At 38.0% G+C, this 22,812-nt stretch overlaps 1 protein-coding gene across 1 annotated transcript in view; it reads right to left on the bottom strand.

The window, feature by feature from the left end:
- The window catches only part of SEMA3A (semaphorin 3A), a 163,507-nt gene that overhangs the window by 42,861 nt on the left and 97,834 nt on the right, over positions 1-22,812 (bottom strand). The window contains exons 5-6 of the mRNA XM_041413422.1: positions 22,670-22,763; positions 15,484-15,603 (exon numbers count right to left, since the gene is read on the bottom strand). Of these exons, the coding sequence (XP_041269356.1) occupies positions 15,484-15,603; positions 22,670-22,763 (214 nt within the window). The remainder of the gene's footprint in view (positions 1-15,483; positions 15,604-22,669; positions 22,764-22,812) is intronic.

Here is a 22,812-nt window from a genome sequence, read left to right on the forward strand (position 1 = left end):
TTCCCTGTTAAAGACTAATTATATGGTGAAGAAAAGTGAATACAAAAGTTCAGTAAAATTATAGCTTAATGCTCAATATAAATTAGATTTCTCATAAAACAATGCTTATGATCTATCCACCCTATTTAATTTAAAAGAGGTGATTATTATCTCCTTACAGAACAGCAAGCAAAATTAACACCTCTTTTCCATTACTGACAGTGTTTTAAGGTTGTTGTATATCTATCAACACAATTAATTTTAAACTTATTTACTTGTCCCTCAGAGAGAATAATTGGGCAACTGAGAAAACTAGTGTCCATCACAGAAAAGAAAGTGAGGCTTGCAGCATACTGTCTCCATTTAAGAATACTTTAATCTGAATTTTCTGTATTTCTTAAAGGTAATGAGAGTTCCAGCTAAGAGACTGTTTCTTTCTCTCTCAGTCATTTATCTGAAGTTTTTGACATTGATGTTTGGAAATAAAAACACTAGAAAGCCTGTGCCTTAATTGTGTAACCTACATCTTTAGAGCTCTGGATGAGTGACAAGAACTAAATACCAGAGTCTTTATGCTAAGGCGTGATGCATTAGGGGAGGAAGTGGAGCGTGGAGGCGCTGAAGACAAAAGATGTTTCTGATTTGGGGTGTTACAGACTTTTGGCATATAGAGCCATGCTACAGGCCTGCCTTTTGTAAGCTCTGAAGATTCACAGGTGGAGCACAAGTCCCTGGGGATGCTGAAGCAGTTTATGGCAGTTGATCCTAGAAGTCAGAAACCAAAACCTGTTCCTCTCCATTAATGTGATTTTCTCAGGCCTTTCTGAATGCTGAGAGATGTGTGTTTATGTCTTGATGGAATATTCTTCCACTTTGCCACCTGGAAACTGAGGGCACAAGAAAGTGTCCTGAAGGTTGAGGGAACATGCTATAGCCAAACTCTTGACACAGCACTTTGCAGGAGGCAAATACCTGGCAGAGTGTGAGGAGTAGCTGGGGATTATCATGGCAAACATATGCCAGTGTAGGGAAAATGGGACAACCCTCAGCAGTACGACTGGCAAAAGCTGAACAAGCACTGGTTTGACAAGCATATCTTCAGCCTCTGTCTCCTGAAAGCTAAATTCCTAATATTTCTCTGTCAGCTCCATGCAGTGCACAACCCTGTCTCCAGAACCTTTTGCCCACAGAAATATTACTTTTTTTCTGCCTAAAAAGTGAAAAAATATGTCCTTTGTGTCAAAAATCATCTATTTTGAAAACAGGAAGAAAACCTCCAAATTTTGTACTGCCAGGTTCAATCTGAAGTATGTGGAAGGGGTTGTGTAGCTGTAAAAAAGATCTGCTCCCTGATGTCACATGGAAACCTGGACAGGCCTCTACCATGGTCTCAACTCTCAGTGAGGGATGTTCATTCATTTGGAAATGATCATCAGCCCACACCAGTTCCCAAGGAGTCATCCAGTAGAGAACTCTCCCACAGCAATCTCCTAACTTTTCCAATCTCCTGTCATTTAATTTTTTTGTTAAATCCTTTAGATTTGGCTAAAGAACTGAGGTAATTTTGTCAAACTACAAGAAACATTCTGTTGCTATAATGAACTTTTACAGCTAGTGTAAAGCAACTTGACACAAAATCCATTAAAACAGGATTAATGAGGGATGGCAGCAAAAACTCAGGAAAGGGCTGGATGAATGACTAGTTTTAGCTCATGTGTCAGTGTAGCACAGCAACACAAAATGCAATAAGGCATCTGTAAGTGGAAGCAAAACCCCTCAGCACAACCTGAGGTATTCAGTGTGATAGCATCAGTTATGACAACCTCTTTCAGTAGGTGAACATTATGTGTTTCCAACTTAATCTAGCTTCAGTCAACATAACGTATTAACAGGGTTTTACACAACTGAAATAATTTACTCATTTATTGTTGATGTGAAACTTAGTTCTGTTCATTAAAAAAGAAAAAAATATTTGATAGCACAGGTGAGATGAAAACTGTGAAGTTGCTTCAGATAGAAAAGTTTTGCAACAGTACCTGCACTGTCAGAAAGTTTTTGTTCTCAAACATCTTTTTTTTGGCTTATCCTTTAATTCTGTACAAGCAAGCTCTGTTTTTTATTTTCACTATTTTAATTTTTATTATTATTCACTGACATCACTTAAAATATTTGATGTAATTTCTGTGACTTTTAAGAATGAAATTTTTTTTGTCTCAGACTCAAAATTTTTGTGTTTTTTAAAAGCAGTGAGGGGGGACTGTGCTTGTGATACATAAATCACAGTGAGAGGAATGGGCAGAAAGTTTAACAGAAGTATTTTAAAAGTAATAAAAGAAAGAAATGCAGTAACAAATAAAGGCCCTGTAATAAAATTCCAGTTCCTGCAACTGTATTTTTTTTTAAAGAATGCTTTCTACCAACAGGTCTGGCACAAAATATTAAAGCTGACAGTATGTCAAACATGGAACAGAACTGATTATTGACAATGACAATCCATTTACACAATCTTGTGAAAAAGCTGATAACTCACAAGTCCATGTCAAATACCACATAGAAAGGTTTTGTACCCTCCTCTCCCATGAAGTCTTTTTCTGCCCTTACTGGAACTTGCTTAGAGAAACAGGAGAACAGGACACAGAGACTGAAGGAGTGGGTAGCTGAAGAGAGCGGTGCCCCATGACTACCAAATTTTACAGTGTGACAAATGTTATTACAGAGCTCAGGAAATATGAATAATCTCTCTGACATCAGCAGAACACTTCTGACTTACAAGGATATTGAATTTTGCCCAAACAGCAGTAAAAAAATCAATAAACACCAATCCTCAGATATGTGACACTATTAACAGATACAATGTATTACCACTGAATGCTTGCAATTATTTCATAAGACCTGTGCAGTGAATGGGAAAAATATGTAATTCAGTCTTCAAAGTAACTTTTCTTCTGTTTTTTTTCCTGAATGATCTTCTGTACAAAAGCTGTTTTTGGAAGGTTATATTATTTCTGCTATGCCAAATTCTCTAACAAAATCTTCCTACAAATCTTGCTGTACTTATCTCAACAGAAATCTTTAAAGCCTACCAAAAGGAAATTAAATTTATATACATATATATAAAGATACGTTAAAAATACTCTTTTCCATAATCCAGGAATCTAACAAAAACACAGGTCAACTTATCACTTTAAAAGGTAAATCAGACAGGGAACTATTTTATCTTCAATTACTGAGTGTGTTTGTGGCAGCTCTAAGTGCCCTGGAACATCAAATTCTGCTAGACGTTGTACAATAAATGGTGGTCTCAGAGATTTACAGTTTTACCTTTGCCTTTGAAAGAGGTAATTTTCCCTGGTAATACTAAAGTCAGCTCACCTTACTAACAGAAACATTCAGCCTACAGACACCAGTGATACAGTGATCTCAGAACAGAGGGAAATAGACCAAAAAGAGGCTTATCAATCTCAGTTTTGGTGGGTAACTCTCAACAGTTTTTTGGACAACCCTGCTACATTTGAGACTGATATAGAGATTCTCAAAAGAAACATTATCACATTTCAATAACACTCTATGCTATCTGCACACCAGCACATCACCTATGGCATTCACTGTATCGGACTATCAGCTATCAGCTGGTGATCACCTCCATACTTTGATCTCTTAAATGTTACTATACACTCTATCTTTTTTACCATATAGTATGTAAAAGCACTTAGCTACATGTTTAAAAATCAAACTTAACAGCCACCTTTTAAAATGGATGAATTTACACAAGCCCATGGAATCCAATGCAATAGCAAGGGATGGGATATTTCTGACACCAGTTTGATAACTAAGAGCTGGACACTGAAGCCTGAAATAAGTAGTATAGGGCATTCTAAAGGTCAAGGGGAAAAAGAAGCATCACTTTGGCAATGCAGCGAAATGGGAGGTGTAGGATCTATTCCACTGTCAAAATTTAAAGGCACCAAATGAGGAACCATTTGTCAAACATTTTGTGTCTGTGATCTGTCCATCATATCTGATAACTGAAATTCTGTGAATTCTTCTTTATTTTCTGTTATTTTAGTGCAACACACTGCCTTTACAAGTGAAAAACAAGTATCCATTTGTCTCTCCCATTTGTTCTTTTCTTTTCCTGTTCTCCCTTCCTTACACTAGTCATGAATGAGCCTCTGTGGCCTAAATGATGCTGTTGGTGACATGAGTTTCACCCTTTTGTTTCACAGTGTTGCCTTGATGGAGCCTGGTGGGGGAGGAACATGGTGAAGTGGCTCAGGTGGGATTGGAACAGTTTCTATCCTGGAAACATGGGTTAGCAGAACTAAGTGGAGAAAAAATATCTAAATGCTTTTGCATCAACTGATCCCCTGCAAATAATGGAATGTAGTCTGAAGAGAAATTACATGTCACATTAAATACAGAGTTTTCTAATTAGGTGTTTCCTCTGCTCCTCTTCAAAGCCTACAGAAATATTAAGATGTCCACAGTTACAGCACAAAAACATCTTCAAGATGTAACATTTGATATATCACAGTATTTTAGAAATAATGAAACTTCTACAAGGAATTAACAAATGTGAATTTAACCACAACAGATGCTCTATCTACATTTATTGATCTTACACAGTCTTTGTGTCATAACAAAGCCCTGTGTCAGGCTCAGTCCTGCTCCAGCAAAGTCCACAGCCACAACTCTGTTAAATACAGCAGTTGAAACAATATCCTTGATAAGGGAGTTTAATATTAGCTTTGCCATTCTTTCCTAGTGTAACTTTGAATTGTGTTCTTGAACTACCTGAATGTGCTATCAATGTTTTAAATACATTGACATTTCCACTTTGTTGTAAAAATAGGCTTTTAATACTACACAGTGTTTAGCTTTCTAGTACCAGCCATCAGTTTGATATCAGCCGTGACATTATTTAATTTTCAGAATCACAGAGGTTAAAGCTCACTGAACTATAAACAGTTGGAAACATGGAGTGTAATCCCAAGGCACAGCTCTGCACAAGCTGTAATTTAAATCATATTGCATGCTAAGCTGAAAAGGCAGTGCAGGTCCCAGAGGGCATGAATAAATCTGCAGTCACTGATTTGCCACACACATTTGTGTTGGGATTCTGTAACTGTGCAAATGTGATGTCTTCCTTTAGAGCAGAGGACCTGTCATCTACTGAGATTTGTAATTAAATAACCCAAAGAACAAAAGCAATTACTCAGCCCTACAAATATTCAGGCTGAAATGTGCGCGATTCCAGGAACAAAGAGAAGGGGAAGTTCCGGAGACAGAGAGAAAGGGAGGCTTTGAGTCTGTGATAATTCATCTGTGTCTAGTGCTAGTGGAGGCTTTAATGCATAGAACAGGTATTCACATACCTGGCTTCCTCTGAACGAATAATTCCATCATCACAGACTCCACTGTGAAGTGGATGTTTCTCCAGCTAAGGAGCCAATTATGCCTCCAGCTGGCTCCATGCCACCTCAGGTGCTGGCTTTGAGCAATCAGTTGTGTTAATTGCAAGCAACACTAAATGCCTTTTGGGACAAGCAATTCACGGTTCAGGAATGTTCCTGTGAGGGGGGTAGGTTCAGCCCCATTACCGAGAACAAATCACAGTTTGCATAGGTCGCAGGCTAAGAGCTGGAATTTTATGGAATGGGGAAAAGAGGTGGCAACAGACCAAGGGGCCGTATCCTCACATCATTAACTCTGCTGGGCACCTCAGTTAATTGATGGGGTGGGGGCTATGTGGTAGGCTGCGTGGAGCCCTTCATATTTTCCCAAAGCCCATTCCTTTGGGTCTGCCAGGCATTCTGATCCAGGCCAACAGGATTAAGACTTTGGTCCAAGAGAAGATACCTCAACTGCCCATGAATGTGGGCTCCTTCACAATAGTTGGTAGTTTCTTTCTTTCTATTTGTCATAGTGGGAAAACAATAGTTTTAAATACGCATAGGAATTGTTTGATATAAAGAAAATACTACAAGGGTGATAGTAACACTGAATACCAAAAATGGATGATGAAGGGCAAGCATATACAAAAAGAATAGCCACTGAAGGAATAAAGAGTGATAATGAGATGAGCACAATAATGAAATCAGAAATCAGATCTTGGCTGCACAGAAGTCACTGTCATGTATTATCAGCTACAGATCTGGTCTGTTGTATTTTTTAGTATCTATCTTTTGACTCACTACCTCGATAACAGGGTTTAACCAGTCATTCATTCCTAAGCATGGATTTCTAATATATTTGTCCACGAGCCCCTGCATGAGCACTACTTAAAAAAAGAACCCTGCACAAATGTTGGAGGTGATGAATGGGAAGCTTGGATTGAATCATTAGAGATAAAGGGAGTTAATGTGTGGTGGGGAGTGGGAGGTACTGGTACAAACCTCAGTCTGCAGGTGCTTAGAAACAGCGTGCAGGCTCAGGAAGTCTCTCTAATACCCTTTAGAGGCTCAGTCCCTGGTGTCCCACATGGATGTACAAAGAAAAGTTAAAACAAAGCCATCTTATGTCTCCCTTTAACACAGACTAAAACATTGCCAAACACTTTTGCGTCTGAAGCTGTGAATTTCATTAAATTCAATGCAACTTGCTCAGCGCTCTCTATTTTTGTGTGGCTGAAACCTTTAATTCTCTCCCCACCACCCCATGGCCAGCGTGCTCCAGTCACATCACACTTAACCTTTGCCTTGGCTTCTCAAAGAAGAATTTGTTTCACTCTATTCACGGCTTCAACAGTTTGGCAAACTGCACTCGAGCGCCGCGCTGGGCCTTTATATTGAACACACTAATCTGATTGTTTTTCCACTCTACAAACTTTGGGTCAACAATCAAGCTGCTGCCAGAAACTAATTAATTTGCAAACAGGGCCCATTTTCACAGGGGGAGAGCTTTTGAAACCTATGTCAGCAGAGCTGGTCACACCATGGTGACATGCATTGTCATGGCATCCACTTTTCTGGGTAATTCTCCTCACTAATTTTTCACCACACACATGAACTCAAATTACCCAGTCAACAGTAAATCTCTATTGAATGCCCACCAAACTCTGAACGTGGTGGCCTGAGAAGAGGAAATTGGTATTGACAGGGTCAACACTCATTAAATTGATGGCTAGAGCAGAAGGAAAAAAACACAAAACAACACAAGAATTCAAAAAGAAAATTCGGATGTATGTCATATCCCAATAAAGGGGGCTGTAACAGACCCACTCCTCCTTTGTTTAAATCAATTAGTATTCTGCTGTGTGACTTCTACAAACAGATTTCTGTTTAACTTCTCTGAAAAACTGGTTAGTGACTATTGTGAACAAGAAAGGAGGCACAATTTGGTAGTTAGAAGTCACTGGTTTTCAAGTATCAGAGTTGTGATGAGTTCTCACAGAGATCATGGGAAACACACTTGCATTTGCAAGGTCTATAACACAGAGGCTTTGTCTTTGGAATCTGGCCACCTAATCTGAACTTTCTTTTGCTTAAGCTGATTTGGATCTCTGCAAAAATGATCATTACAAAGAAACCGGTGTTGTGCAATTTAAAGTGGGTTCTGTACCAAAAACAAAGCAAAACGCAAACTCAGAACCCGAACACTACACCTTTTCTGGACGAATGGCTCTTTTTTTCCTACTGAGATTTATCTCCAGGGAAAAGAGAGACTCTTACTATGAACTGATGCATGTGGGTATCAGATAGATATATAGATAAATAGATAGATAAATATATAGACAGAAATTATGGTTTTAATCATACATTAACTGAAAGTAGTACACAAAGCTTTCTAGTAGAAGTTATTGCCACTGATTGAATAATATACTAAATTTGTCACCTTAAGTGGGCAGACTTTATAAAGGCATCCACTGCCAACTGTATAAGTTGCCCATTGAAACAAATCCATAGAAAAAAAAAATTCCATCTTAGGGTAAAAAAAAAGAAAAGAAAAATGCTTTTTAGAGGAGACAGAATATCACTGGGACTATTGATAACTGGAAAATTTCAGGTATTTTTTATCAGTGTGAGAAGGGCACAAAACTCTACTTCTCCAACTGAATGTATTCCTGGAGTGTGCTCATGCAGATGCATTTCTACACAGCTCCTGCTGCTGCCAGAAGCCGATGAGACTTGGATTTATTTTTCTAAAGGATGACTGTAGAAATCAACTCACCTGCATCATAAAATTTGAGTCTGAATCTCACCGCAATGAGATCACCAGTTTTACCCAGTACACAGATACATTGATTTATCCACACTCAGAATCTCCCAGAGCTTGTTCTGGCTTTTTCATCCAACTGTCTTCCAGAGAAGGTGATGGGAATGGCTGCACTCTCAGATCTCACCCCAACATGAGATTCATCAGGATTTACTGGGTTGTCATATTGTTGCTATGTGTTGATATGTTTACCTTTCAATTCACAACCGAAATAAAAATCTTAAAATTTAGCAATTTTAAGGGACATCACTAATAGACCAATTTAGTGCACAGGAGTGCCGATCTCAAACTGGTCATCACTGGCAAGTCTCTTTTTAGGAAGATTATGCTGCAGTGATCTGGTTGGGACTGGGGTCATATCCCACACTGCTTGTTTTGAGAACTATGAACTTATTTCCTAAAATTGCATTTTATACAGCAGAGAAACTTCTCTGGTCTCCACTGGAAACAGAGAACAAAGAACTCTAAGCTCTACCATTATCTTCGATCTTATATCCACTATAAAGAGAGTCACTGAATTAATAAATTGCAGCAAAGCATGGCTTCTAATCTAGACTCCCAGCTACTACATTTTTTTTAGTGTGGCTAGTATGGCTGACCAAGTTAAAACCCACAAATGAGCCCAGGTTAACCAGGTAATATACACATATCCTAAGTCATGTTCCTGGACTAACTTGTATCCTAACTGTGGAGCATACTGTGGCTATAGCTCAGACCAGTATGTTTACTGATGCAAGTCTTCCTACACCAGGTCATATTCTCTACAGTGTCAGGAAGCCTTCAAAATGTGCAGTCAGACCAGGAGAATATTCTCTGCTGCTTCATCTTTCCTATCCGCTTTTTCCACTCCAACCCTGAAACTTGCCCTTTGGCTACTTTTACCATCTTTTCAACCTAAGCAGAACAAAATATCATCCACAGCACTGATATTTAATGAAGAAAATTACCTAATCCTAGGGGGCATGGGAGAAATACAGAATGAGAAAGAAGATCTCTTTCCTACAACGATTTCAAATAATTTCATTTAGGCCACTTGATGGGAAGATTTTATTATTTCTAGTTGTCTCCACCTACCATCTTCAGGACCTTTTTCACATCCAGAGAAACTGTTAACCACATTCTAATTGCTACTTGGTCTTTGATTTCTGAACCAAATGCTTCTCTTATTTTGTATAAAGATACAGGGAACAGTTTTCAGACAGGTTTGACTGAATCAAATGGTTCAAATATATGAGCATCTTCTGGTCAAGTGTTCAGCAGGGCCTTTGGCTTCCTGACCTGTAACCATTTCAGATTAGTGACAGGATAAATGTCAAGTAATAACAATAAGAAAAAGCCCTTTATTTTCTGATTTCAGAAATTCTACTTTCCTTCCAGGAAAAAAAGAATTAGTTGTAAGAAAATATGTATATAGATAAAGCCTGTTAGATTGCAATGAGAAAAACAACTTAAAATTCATACTCAATCTCTCAAATATGGATCTACAGACTTAAGGAGAAAAAAACCCCAAACCTTGTAAATTGAATTTGTGTGCCATTCTGTTCACAGTACTATGCCACCGTCACCATAGTTTCTGAGCACTTCCTAGCACTGTGTTAGGTGACATTAGCATTTGTCACACATGGAAGTTATCAGTGTGAAATTATTTATTACTATTCTTAGCAATGAAGATAGTGGGAATGGGGGGTGGGAGGACTTATTGAGTGAGAAATGAGACTTGCATATATGGACATGTTTTGTTCCACAAGGGTCAGAGTCGTTCATGCTTCTGTAAGCCGTGGTGGGAAAGTGTGGAACTCAGTCCACACTACAGCCTGCATGACAGGATGTATCAGCTGTTCAAATACAGAAATGCCTCTTTTAAATGCAAGAGATCCTTTCACAGGAAAATTAACAGCAAAAGAACAACAACAAAAAATGACAAACACAGAAAAATTCCCTTAGTGTTTTCACTCGTAAGGTTGTTGAAATATGTCCTTGTAAATTCATGGTAATGCAGACCTGGAAGAGACTTCTTAGTCTACTCACTTAGTCTCTTGGAATGTAGGCAAGTGTGCTATGTAACAACACAAAAAATGTTACCTGAGCTCCTCTGAAAACCAGCTAGGCTGCCTCACTGACTACTTCTATTGGATAGCTTTTTCTAATTTCATTCCCATCATAGTTTAAGACTTCTAATTTGAATAAATTCATACACAATTCACAGTTTTGGTTTTTTCTTTTGTTTGTTTTTTTGGGGTTTTGTTTTGTTTTACTTTTTTGCAATGTCCTTTGTTTAAATAGCTCTTCTCTTGCTGGAGATTATTGTATTTGTAGCATCCCTCACCTCCTTCCTCCAATAATATCTTAGATATATTTTATGAACCAACCCCAGGTACCAGGATGGTTGGGTTTTGTGGCCCCTTTCCATAGCTGATACCTGTATTTTACTGCATGGTGTATATCTGGATCGAGAATGTGTAGGAGGTGAGCTGGAAAATGGGAAGCTAGAAAGGCATTTAGGAACAAGGGAGTGGCACAGCAGAGGGGACCATCAGTGGTTATCTATAGCTAGAAAAAGGGTTTGGTGTGGTTGACCAAAGGCTAATTACAGGTTCAAGGATCAGGATATGTACACACCCAAGTCTCAGCAAGAGTAATTAATTTCTAACATTTTGACACATTTATTGCAGTTTATTAGAGAGGTAAAGATCCTGTAAACTATCTGCAATCTTTCCTTTCTGTTGCCATACATTAGTCTACTGTGCAATACATATATACTCAAGATCACGTGTGTGTAATGCCAATGCTGGGACATTCAACGAAGCGTCTGAAGTGGAAACAACACAAAGTGATGTCTACAGTTCTGTTGGAATGCCAGGAGAGTATCAAGTCCTGTTTCCTGCCTTGGACCCTGTTACATTTAAGACGGCATTTTCTTTTTTATTGAACAGTCATTCAGCTTCTATAACTCTCAGCTGTTTATGTAACTGTAAAGTAAAGATTACCAAGGACAATAACCTCAGGGAACTAAGCACAGTTACTATTCCACTTTAAAAATTAAGCCATGGAAAGTATGCTAAAATAATATCACAGAGTGGTTTAAACACATAAAAAGCAAGGAAATTCCAAGCCAAGTCTGGAAATCCAGACTGACAATCTCTCTTAACCCCAGGTCTAGTAAAATGGGTGAGTGAGGCCAGTATTTCTGGGGTGCAAACCAGATTCATAATACTATCCTAAGGCAGCTTTTGTGATTTCATTTCCTTTCAGATTTTGCTCAGCCCAATCCTGCTTTGCTTTTAAAATAAATGTTTATGGTTATTCATTTTACAAAATGTTAACAATTTAAGGCCAGATCCCCTGTGCTCAAGTCACAGAAGATGAGAGCAGCTTTAAGCTCTCTCCTTCCGCTCCTCTAATCTTCAGCTTGAAAACTGCCTTGGGTGCTTTGCCTTTGCATTGCTCAGCATTTGCTCTGGTAGACTGCACTGCCAATTCTTCCTTCTTGCCTCCAGCCATGCCCTCAGCCCCTGCATGAAGGCGTGGGGATGGTGTGCAGCAGGGAACTCCCTGGCACCAGGAGTAGCTGCTCCCACCTGCACACTACTCACCTTTTTTTTCAACTTCTGCAGCAGTTCATGGAAGCAGGATGTGATCCATGCTTCAAAATAACTTTATGCCTCTGAACTATAAGATGCAATGGCACATTTTAAAAGAATCGTGTACTTGCCAATGGGCACGACTTTGTGAGATATATATGTAACATCAAGGCCATTGTTCCTTATAGTAAAGCTGTACAGAAGATTTGTTTTCAACATCAGATTTTTTTTTCTGAGAATTCAAAACAATTCTTGACCCTCACTGGGACTGTGTAGATTGCCAAAGCTTCTTTTGTGCAGAGAAAACTCCATGCACGTACCAGAGGAGCCAGTAAAGTCCAATGCGTGCATGAACATGGCTTATAACAAAGCACAAGATTCAGTCTGGGGCACCGAACTGCAGCTTTTCATGTCCAGGATGACTTCCCTGAGCACCAGCTTATTTTACTGTGTTTTTGCAAATGCTTCCTTGTCACATCTGGCCAACCCTCTATCAATAATTAAATATACACTGCTACAGTGACTGATGTATAGTTCCCTAGCTTCTAGATGAATGCCCTGACTACATGGCTATAGAATCAGTCTCCCTTGTTTTATCTGGCATGGTGACTGTTTAATTATTTATGCAAAATGAAAGCTTTAGAAGCCTGTGAGTATTTAATATCTCTAAGAGACTTAAGTCTTTAAGAGCTGCTGGTCAGCACCTTCCCTTGGGCCAAGCACAGTTCCCCAAAATATACAATTTCTGTAAGAAGGTTGAGCATCCCCAGAATGTGACTGTGTGATGTCTGTAGTAACTCTGTGTTCCTGCTTAAATCCCAAAAACTTAATCACTCTGAGTAATGTTGTTCTACTTTTATTCCAGTTCAGGGCAAGGCAATTTCTGGGAAAAGTCTGCAAGCTCTTCACGTGCAACTGTCTTCTCCTCTCCATTTTTGGTACCAATCAGCTGTGTTTTCTGCACCTTGTCAGCTCTGACCTTAGCCTCTGTATGGAAAAAGTTTATCTCCTGCTCTGCCTGAAGTAAACACTAGCAAGGACTTAGATGGATGTCTCACCACCTAACTATTAAACTCTACAGAGACGAGAATTTGATCAGAACTCTTGTTCTGCAGCTTTCAGTATATGCCCCTTAGAATACTGGTTTTTTACCTGAGGCTAAGCACACTGTAAAAAGCAACTACGAAAGCAAACCCACCACTACATAGAAATCCATGTCTTCACTAAGAAACTTACAAAGGTCTGCAAATTTAAGGTTCAAAAATAGTTTGTATAGATCTTTAAGAAAGCAGTGAACACCTCAATCTTCAATGAGAGCTTGTTTCATAAAAAGCATATCCACTTTAAAAACATACAAACACAGACCTTCTTTTGTAATTATATCTTAAGAAGAAAAATGACAAATTAAAAACAATAATCAAAGGACTGGCATGCCTGTGGAGTTTCAAACCCAAACTATTATCATTTTTGGATTTCCAAGTTAGATGTTGAAATTAGGAGAGCTGTGTGGAAAGGCTGCCAGGATCTTATCACTGGGAAATTAACAGTAAAGCCTCAGAGCCTCTAATAGGAATGTTGTAGTGCAGATTTTAGGCCAATCTTTCCATATTAGGAAGGTAAATATATTAAGTTGCAGTGGAGAGAGAGATTTCAAAAATGGACTTAAGAATCGTTCTCTATTAAATTATGGACAGTTATGAGAATAATTTCTAAAGGTTTCAATTTGATTCGTATCTTGTTTTAAATTAAGTTTGAAACTTTCCATACAAGAATATAGTGCAAGAACTTTACTTAAGAGTTGGAAATCACCTTGACCCTGGGATACAAAAAATGCTGTCTTTCTACTTTTATGCTCATTTTGTAAAATACTTGAATTCAAGAAAGCTTGAGGTTCATCAGCTCCCCACCTTGAGCACAAAGCAGCTGTGGTTTCTGCACCACAGATGTAACCTTAGTGCTAATTTGGGAAAAGCAGTTCTCACATGTAGTGCTGAAAGACTGATAACCAAATCCACAACGGAATGACACATTTTCAGCAGTGAAGTACAAGACCTGTGGACAATGGCTGCATTTTCCCACTGCATAAATCCTCCTGACTCAGCTGTCATTGTGCAAATTTACTGCACAAAAGAAGATTTTGCTTGCATGACTGGGTTTAAAATGTCATCATGACTATCATAACTGAAGTTGATGTTGGTCATCTTTAATGCATTATTACTCTACCAGGTATCAAGATAGATGGGTATGTCTATAACCTTTGTACTTCACTGTTTCCTGAAGTCCAGAAATCTTGTTTACTGTCATAATAAAATAACCCAATGAATACAATTTTTGTGTTACTAGGTAAACACAGATTGTAGAACTGAAATAGATTGTACACCTGAATCTATTTTCCAGACAGATAGTTGTCCACATTAATTGCAGCAAAACTAAATTTAACAGGCTATGCATCAGATTTATAAACTTGTCATATTAAAATGCAGCTCCATACTTGTCATATACACACTTGTATGATACATACATCCAATGTATGTTATATATAGAATTAATCCAACTTGCAAGAGCATCTTGTGGTTTTAATTATGAGTCAGGGACTGATGTTGATATGGATTGTATATACAGCTAATGTGATATCCATTTTGATACTAGAAGGTCTTGACTAGCTAATAACAAACTGTGTTTTAAAACATACTCTGCCCTTACACATTAAAATTTGTGTGAACAGTTTGCACTAAATTGTAAAACCACATAAGAAAGCCTGAACCTCAGCAGAGACATAAATAATATGGCTAGGAGCAAAAAATGTCTAAGAATAAAATAATTTGTGAATTCAAAAACAGGAGTGCAGGTGCAAGCAGTATGTACAGCCAAAGTAGAGCTAGTTAACCCTTAAAAAATTAAAACTTAAATTAACTTAGCAACTAGAGTTAGTATTACTTAATTCAAACATCAGCTTTTTCAGACAATGAATTCTTATTTCCAAAATGCTCATATCCTTGTATAGCTAAAGCCAAGTGTAATTCCATTTGAGCTGTTGGAAATTTGACTTCAGTAGGACTTGGATAGAGTACTCAGATGCATTCTAAAGTATATTGGTACATGAAGCCAAAATCAAATTTCCTCTGAAACTATCTTTCCCTCCTCAGACATGCAAATAAACAACCACAGGCTTGATTACTAATATCCATACAATAATGGAAGCTATTGTGCCTTGCTAAACTATTGGATATTTTGAAACCAAATCACTTGGAATCCCCAGGATCCTTTTCTTTTTTCCCAGACCCTTGACAACTCTGGCTTGCTCATGAAGTTCTGCTGGTTGACTTTCAGCTGGATGTGGTCAGTGTCCCCTTCAATCCAGCAAAAATTAAACCATGTACAAAGCACAATCCTGCCCAAGACTCTGGAGCTACTTTGTGTTCATGTGTGGCTGATGCCTCAAGCCTTGAGCTTCTGTCCAACTTGCATGACTATGCTGCTCATAGTGTCTGTGTGTGTTTTAAATTAAATCACACTCCACAAATCTTAGTGTAATTAAACCAAAAATGCTTCTTTATAAATCACTTTTGATTAGTTTAACTGGTTTAAGACAGAATTCTGCCCCAAATAAAAGAGGAGTGTATATGTCACAGATGTTGCTGGAACAGAGCTGTGTGCTAGTCTTTAATGGCTGGATGAGTGTAACCAGAGAAATGTACATTTTACATACCATTTAGCCACCGGGAGTCGTGCTGCTCTGTTCTGATGGGATGGTGATGCCCCAGAGTTCGGAAAATGGCAAAGTCCCTGCCCATGAAGTCTGCTGCTGTGCCAGAGTACAGTTCTCCATCTGCAGGAGGACATAATGGTAAACTGTTGTGATAAGACACGAAATGATGACACAGACACTGCTGCTCTCGAGGGGAACAAAAGAAGAAGAAGAAGAACTTTATTTTCTGACTCCAACATTTATAGTTTCCCAACGGTGACAGTGGATTGGAGGGTGACAGTGCCACCTCTCCAATGCCACTGGACAGACCAAGGGTCCATCAATTCTCTCCACCTCCATGAAAGAATGCAAAACATAGGTTATTTACAGAACTGTGTGTGAGAAAGTTTGTTGAAAGAATGCAAACATCAGAAGGCTTAACAAAGTCTTACAAAATCAGGGCGACAGTAAGCAATATTCCTCAATTTTCCAGTCATGGCAACTCAGAGAAAGCTGTCATATGCTCATATTTCACTAATAGGGATAATGAGTAAATTACAAAACAACAAGCCATATGCAACGTATTGTCATTGAAAATAGACATTAGACCAAATTTCTCACTGCAGAGCTTAATTGTAACCTCTTGCAAATGAGCTGTATCTGCAGACTGCTGGTGTGCTTTGCAAAAATGTGTTTGAATTCTCAGTCTGGAACAGTGGCAGCCAGTGCACCTACCCTGGCAGACAAGAGTATGCAGCCCCAGAAAACCTGCCTAACTCTGAAATTGCCCTGTTTAGAACAGGAATTTGGTTTGGAGACCTTCCAACCTACTGGGATTATGTGACTCTGGGAACTGAAGAGCCCAACTCAATCATTTTTGGTTCAGAAAGTCTTTAGGTCCCTTCAATTTTTCCTATAGAAATTATGTGGTTTTTACTTTGGTTTGTTTAAGGGGCTTTTTTGTTTCATTTTGGGTTTTTTGTTTGGGATTTGTTGTTGTTGTTGGGTTTTTTTGGTTGCTGTTGTTGCCATTTTCTTATGGTTTGATTTCTACTCTTTTTTTCTGAGCAGATCCTCAGAAAGCAGTATATTTTACAGGAAAGACAGAACATGCCTTTCTCCTTTGGCCACCTTTGTAACTGGTACTGGCAAAGGTCAACAGCTAAGGGAGAAAATAAACGAGATCATTCCCTCCTACCTTGACCTCCATGTATTTCATAGTGAACAACTGAACCAAAAATTGACCTGTGATACTTCAGCCCATAAATGGCACATACACAGCCCAGCTGGAGATGAACCACATCCCAGTGTGTTCCTCCTCAGCCAGCTAGAAGTGACACAGAGGAGACAGCGGGGGTGGGGAGAGAGAGACTCTCTAAATTCTAAGGAGCAGGTCAAGTTAAATACCTGCCAGCTGGAAGAGAGTGTAATAATAATAATAATGACATTGTAATGAGACCCACAGAAAAGAACCAGGGATCAAAGTACAACACATATCTTTCTGACATTAATTTACAGCTTGTCCATGAAATCACTCTGAATCAAAAATGTAAAAAATGCATTTTTAGGACTGTGTTCTACATCTGTATGTGAAATGAGATAACCTACCCTACACTGTAAAAATGGAATTAAAAAGCATTATCCCTTCCAGCTACTACTTTCAAACTACCCATATTACACGGATCCCTTGTGAAAAAGACAAATTTGAGGATAAAACAACTTTTTCTTTAGCTAAGGTAATACATTTTTCATGGTCATGATGAACTCCACCATATCCTCATTTTACAACACCCTTTTAGGAACAAGTTTATCATTTTCATGGCAATTTTAGGTATTTCCATGGCAGGACAACCAGATCCAAGCATGCCTACTGGATATCACTGTCATCTTTTCCCCCGAACACCGACACCATGAAATCACCAAGTGAACCTAGAGTGGCTCTGTAACCATATGGTAGTTGTGAAAGTCAGGAAGGGTGAAAACATGATAGCGGAAAGGCATGGAATTGAATGAATTCACAGCAGAGATTAGTAGCAAATACACCAGTCATGCCCAGCAGGAGGTGTAATCAGAAGGGAAACAGAACAGCATATCATTAATTAACCATTTACTATTCTTTTATGCCATTTTCAACTTTTTTTTTGAAGGGGAGACAATCACTTAATTATAGTTATTATTATGTACAGAGTATGCAGCTGAGATTTTAAAGATCATAAAACCTTTTTGCCTGTGAAAAGGGCTTTGATGCTATGCTTAACCTTTCTTTAACCTTATCTTCATTTTCTTGTCTTTCAATCCCTAGTGAGTTCTGATAAATCAATAGAAATCAAAGGGGAAAGGAAAAAACAACAAGAGCTATTTTTCTTCTTAGTTATCAACAGATCTAAAGGTCAATCAGTCAAGAAAAAAAATCTATATTTAATACTGTATTGCTAAAATTTAACCAAATACAATTCGAAAACTAACGAAAATTGAATATTTGCAATATTTAGAATTGTAAGGTCTTTTTGACACCTCTGTTTCTGATTTGATATATAAACACCACACCACTGGAAATGAGCTGGACTCAGCTCAATCCAAGAGGACACCACAAGGCTCTTGTGGCTGATACTTTTTCTTCAGCAGTGACAGGATAAAAGTTTTGCCAATAACTGGCTTCAGCATGTTTCAAATGAGGAAGGATCTGTAGAAAACTGTCTGACCTTTCTATCCTCCCTACTACAGCCCCTCCAAATTTCAGTTAACCTAGACCAGTGCCTGCAATTTGAACTGATCTGCTGTAGTCATGTAAAAAGGAGATTTTGACTTCTTCCAGACAGAAATACCAAGGAATACCATTTATTTTTGTAAGGCTTTAGATAATTTTTGCAAAATTCAGGGTGAGCCTCAAGTCATGTCCCAGATGTGCACATCCTTTGAGTTAGTGCTAAGCAAAAGCTATATGAGGATTCTGCCTCCTGTCTAGATAGAAGTACATTCATCTTTATTTCCCTGTGCATACCTTCTTTTGGAGTGAAATTTACTCATTGCTAGTCTGGAAAATGATTCTTTAATATCACAGATAGTCCTCACTGTGTTACTTCTACTGTCAGCAGTTTAAAAAGAAGTTTTATAAACTTTAAGAAGAAGGTGGAAATTAATAAGTTTGAAAACTGACAAACATTTATTGAAGGGAAAGAATAAAGCAGGGGGAAAAAATAGTCAATTTGTATTTCCAACCCAGCAGCACAAAGGAACCACTGTCTATAACTAACTTCAGTTGTTTGCATTGGTAAAAAAGATGTTTTGGACAAAAAACACCTATTGTAAAGGTGTGCTGACACACTAATGCAAACAGAGATACATATATTGACTTCTCTAGATAAACAGGCAACAATTAAAGTCTATAGTAATGCTGATTTTTGGAGGGGAGAAGCCATTTACCTAAACAGCACAGAACTCTGAATAACTTCCCAAGGTCATGAGATATAAAAATGTTGAAAACTATGCAATGTGCATCTATTCCATAAATTGTTTCTATTCAGCTTTTAAGTAAGATTGCATTCTGAAAGAAAATAATTTGTGGAGAGTAAAAAACTGTAAACTTTCCTTTCAAAGTAATAAGGAAGTTGAATGAATGAGGATTATAGGAAAAACCAAGCCCTGAATGTCAGAATTGCTCTCACTGATAAAAGGGTTCACAAATGAAATCTATCCCTGGTTTAAAGGTTTATTCACTAAAGTTAAGATTTTCAGACATAAAGGTGGTTTGACTTCACTTCTTTTGAAGTAAATAACTAAAACTTCCCAGAAATTACAGTAGTTTTAAAATCTTGAACCTCATATGTACTTACCAGCTAATTTCTAAGAAGTAGAGTACTAAAGTTCTTAATTAGTGAAAAGCCACTTTCAGATCATATTAATATATATTTGGGAGCATTAAGGCACCTAAACTGATTTTTAAAAATGAAAAATTAAATAACTGTTAAAATCTAAAAGGAATTGTGAATGGTAAAAGGAAAAAAGAAAATCAGTGAGACACAGGAGCATAAAAAGCTTTGAGGATTCTGAATAACCAAAGCTTTTGAAAATCCCAAATGTTCATTTCCCTAAACAAACTGTTATGACAATGCTGCCTCCTTCTCTGAAGGTTTTATGTTTTTTCAACTGTCCCAGTACACTTCCTTTAGTCTAACACATTCAGTGATATTTTCTCCTGTGATTATATTCCTTGGAAACCATGCTGCTTCTCATTTTCATCCCACACTGGAATACTCGTGAGTGGTGCCCAGGGATTTCTTAGTCTCTACATTTCATGCATTAGCCCACTCAAATGGAGACTGTTTAGTTAGCAGCACAGAGATGGGAATGGCTGCACAGTGTCTTACATTACTAGGAACCACTTGTATCATGTTCCCAGCTGGCATTTACTTTAGAGTAAGGTAGCAATAACCAACTTTAATGAGCAACTGTTAAAAAAATAATGAAAAATGTTTGCAGGTGGATGGAACAAGGAATGTATACTGGAAAAATACTGGAACAATTTAATAATGATGAACTGTTTATTTTCGTTTTGCTTTAGTGTGGTTTTTTAGTTTTGGTTTTTTTGGTTTTTTTTTTCAAATACTATTGATTTTTTTAGGAGAGAGGGAAAATTGAAGATCCTCTTTACACTGGTAAGAGTTTGTTTCAGCTGAAATACAGAATAGGCCTCCTGGGTACTAATGGCTATTAAAGACCTGAAGTTACTTTTTTTGCAAATTAACATTCATGTTTTGCCCAAGTTCCTACATTTCACTTACCTAAAATTTACTTTCTAGTTATGGTGTCAAAAACATATTGTCCTTCCACACTTTGTAAAATATCTGTTTAGTGTTTCTGATGAAGAAGAGAGATAATGTCCCTCCTCTCAGTAACCATCTAAATTACTCTTCTCAGCCTTTTTTTACTTTCCTGACAGCTACTTTCAATTACTAATTATGACATTGCATTTTAATGAATGCTGGGGAATTCTTTTACATAGCTGCCCTCTTAAATCTTAGATAAATCATGTTCACTTACGAGGACAAATATTCTGTCACGTGAAGGGCCAGGAGTAGCTGAGTTACAGCTCAGTCCAGGACAAGAGAAGCAGCAGTGTATCCATGTCCCTGTTGTGGTACCTTTGTGGTTAAGAGGCTCCTCTGGTTTTCATGCCCACACTCACTGCTTCCCTCCCGTGCTCCCTGCTTTGGACAGCAGCTGGACCAAACCCCTCCATCTCCAGTCATTGCTTGGCCAGTTCATCCCCTGATTCTCAACTGTTTTGAGGTGGGGAGGGTAAATTATTTTGCCTTGATCATCATTTTACCATAAAAAAACAAGTTTTTTCTGGCAAAGAGGAGCTATTTTTAGGCAAAGAACCAGCGGTGACTTTGGCATACACCCTCTGAAAGACATTCTGCAGAAAAGGGTCGCAGGAGTTGCAACATCATAATCAGTAATGCAGTGTGGTTGTGAGGCAACTGTAAGGAGGCAGAGAAAGAAGGCTGCTCATGTTCAGGATGCAGGAATGCTAATTTCAGCTTCACCCCGAGTTTTGTGTGACTGAAGCAGAAATTTTTCATTGGCTTTGAATGCTCGATTTGCACCATTTTCTATTGTGTTATTACACCCAGTGGCTCTAACTGAGGCCTGATTGAAAACAAATGATCCTGCTCAGTCTATTCTTTATTAGAAGAAAATATACATGGAGTGAAAATTATAGTGTCAGGAAGTGGGCTCAAGAAAGCAAAGATGTATTAAAGACATGAAATCTAAGCCAAGGGAAGTAAGATAATCATATTTGTGACAGACTGAGTGGGGGAAAAAAAAAAAGGAATGTGAAAAGCTAGATGCTATTGACTTTGTGCAGTTGCATACCGGTTATACCATGTAATACTGGCTTGTCATCATTCTCTTCTTTATTGTATATTAAAGTAAATAGTAAAACTATTCGCTTGAGAGTAGCTCTGTCACAAATTCAAGTTGCTCCAGGCACCAATTTATACACTGGCCTTTTACACACTTTTTTTTTCCCTTTCTGTTTGTAAAGGGTACAAGTTGCAGCAAGATGTGGCTGTCTTTCCTGTTTTTCCTGTTGAAAAGCATGTGTCCCCAGGTTAGCTCATCACCTGGGATCATTATGGGCTTTTAAGATCAGGAAATGAGGCACACGTAGGACTAAATTTTTGTTGCTGTCTATTTGAATAGCTTAATTTTTAAATGCAAAGTAAACAGAATAAGGGCAGAGAGTAAGCAAGGCTCTAGGCTAACAATATGGACAAAGGCCTGTATAAACCAATGTATCTCATTATGTGTCATTTCCTGAAGACTTCTGAGATATGAGAATCTACAGTTTTCTCAAACTATTGTTGTATTTGAAGTTGTGATAAATTGCCAGAAAGTTACACATAAAGATGTTAAAGATAAGGTGGCCACACCTAGGCAGAGGTGTAGAGAAAGAAGAATCTGTTTGCTCCTAATTTAGTCTCATAAAACATCCTTTTGACTTTTTTGTGAAGGTGAAGTAATAACAATGAACATATTTAATTTAATTAGATAAGTTAAATCAATTAGATAAATTAAATCAATTGCATTAGTTCGATTAGATTGACACAGTCCAATTGCTCCATATTTACATATTCCATGAAATGAAGTATTAACAATTCAGAAACAATTTATTTCTTTTTGATCTGGCCATGAATTTAACTTTATTTACTGTCAGACAGATCTCTTCAGCTCTAACATCACCTTAGGGCCCAGACCCGTGGCTGTTCATTGATCTCCAGCTTCCATGCAAGGTAAAGTTGGGTGACAGGCATTCCTTGGCAGAAAAACTGATGTAAGGAGTTATTTATTCCTGCTCTCACTTAGCTCTCAGCTGTGCTTGTGTGACCACCAGTGTGGCCAGCCAGTAAACTGGGTGATTGAAATGCCTCCACCAAGATGTGAGAAGGAAAAACACTTAGCAGAATCAAGGTCCTGCAGGGGTACAAAGCAGCTCTTGTGACACCTGAATCTTGCTTTACACCTCAGGACACTTGGGTCAACTGCATGAAAAGTAAACCAGAATTGCTTTAACCTGGAAATAAATTGCATAAAACAAATGCCTATTGTAGGTGCTGCAAGGAGGAAAAAAAAAAGCAGAAAACTGGCAAATTATTTACAGTGAATGCACATCTCATTGAACTTGTTGTGTGGTACCTACCTACTAAAAGTGAAGCTGTCAGCAGTTTGGGATCATAAGGGCTTTTCCCTCGCCCATTTTCAAAGTGTGACTCTTCCATTCTAAAAATGTTGTCCTGTGAAATAAAAAAAAAAAAAAAATTAAAAATTTAAAAAATTATAAAA

Source organism: Onychostruthus taczanowskii, unplaced genomic scaffold (assembly GCF_017590055.1).
Source record: "Onychostruthus taczanowskii isolate IOZ18803 unplaced genomic scaffold, ASM1759005v1 scaffold41, whole genome shotgun sequence".
Taxonomy (NCBI): Eukaryota; Metazoa; Chordata; class Aves; order Passeriformes; family Passeridae; genus Onychostruthus; species Onychostruthus taczanowskii.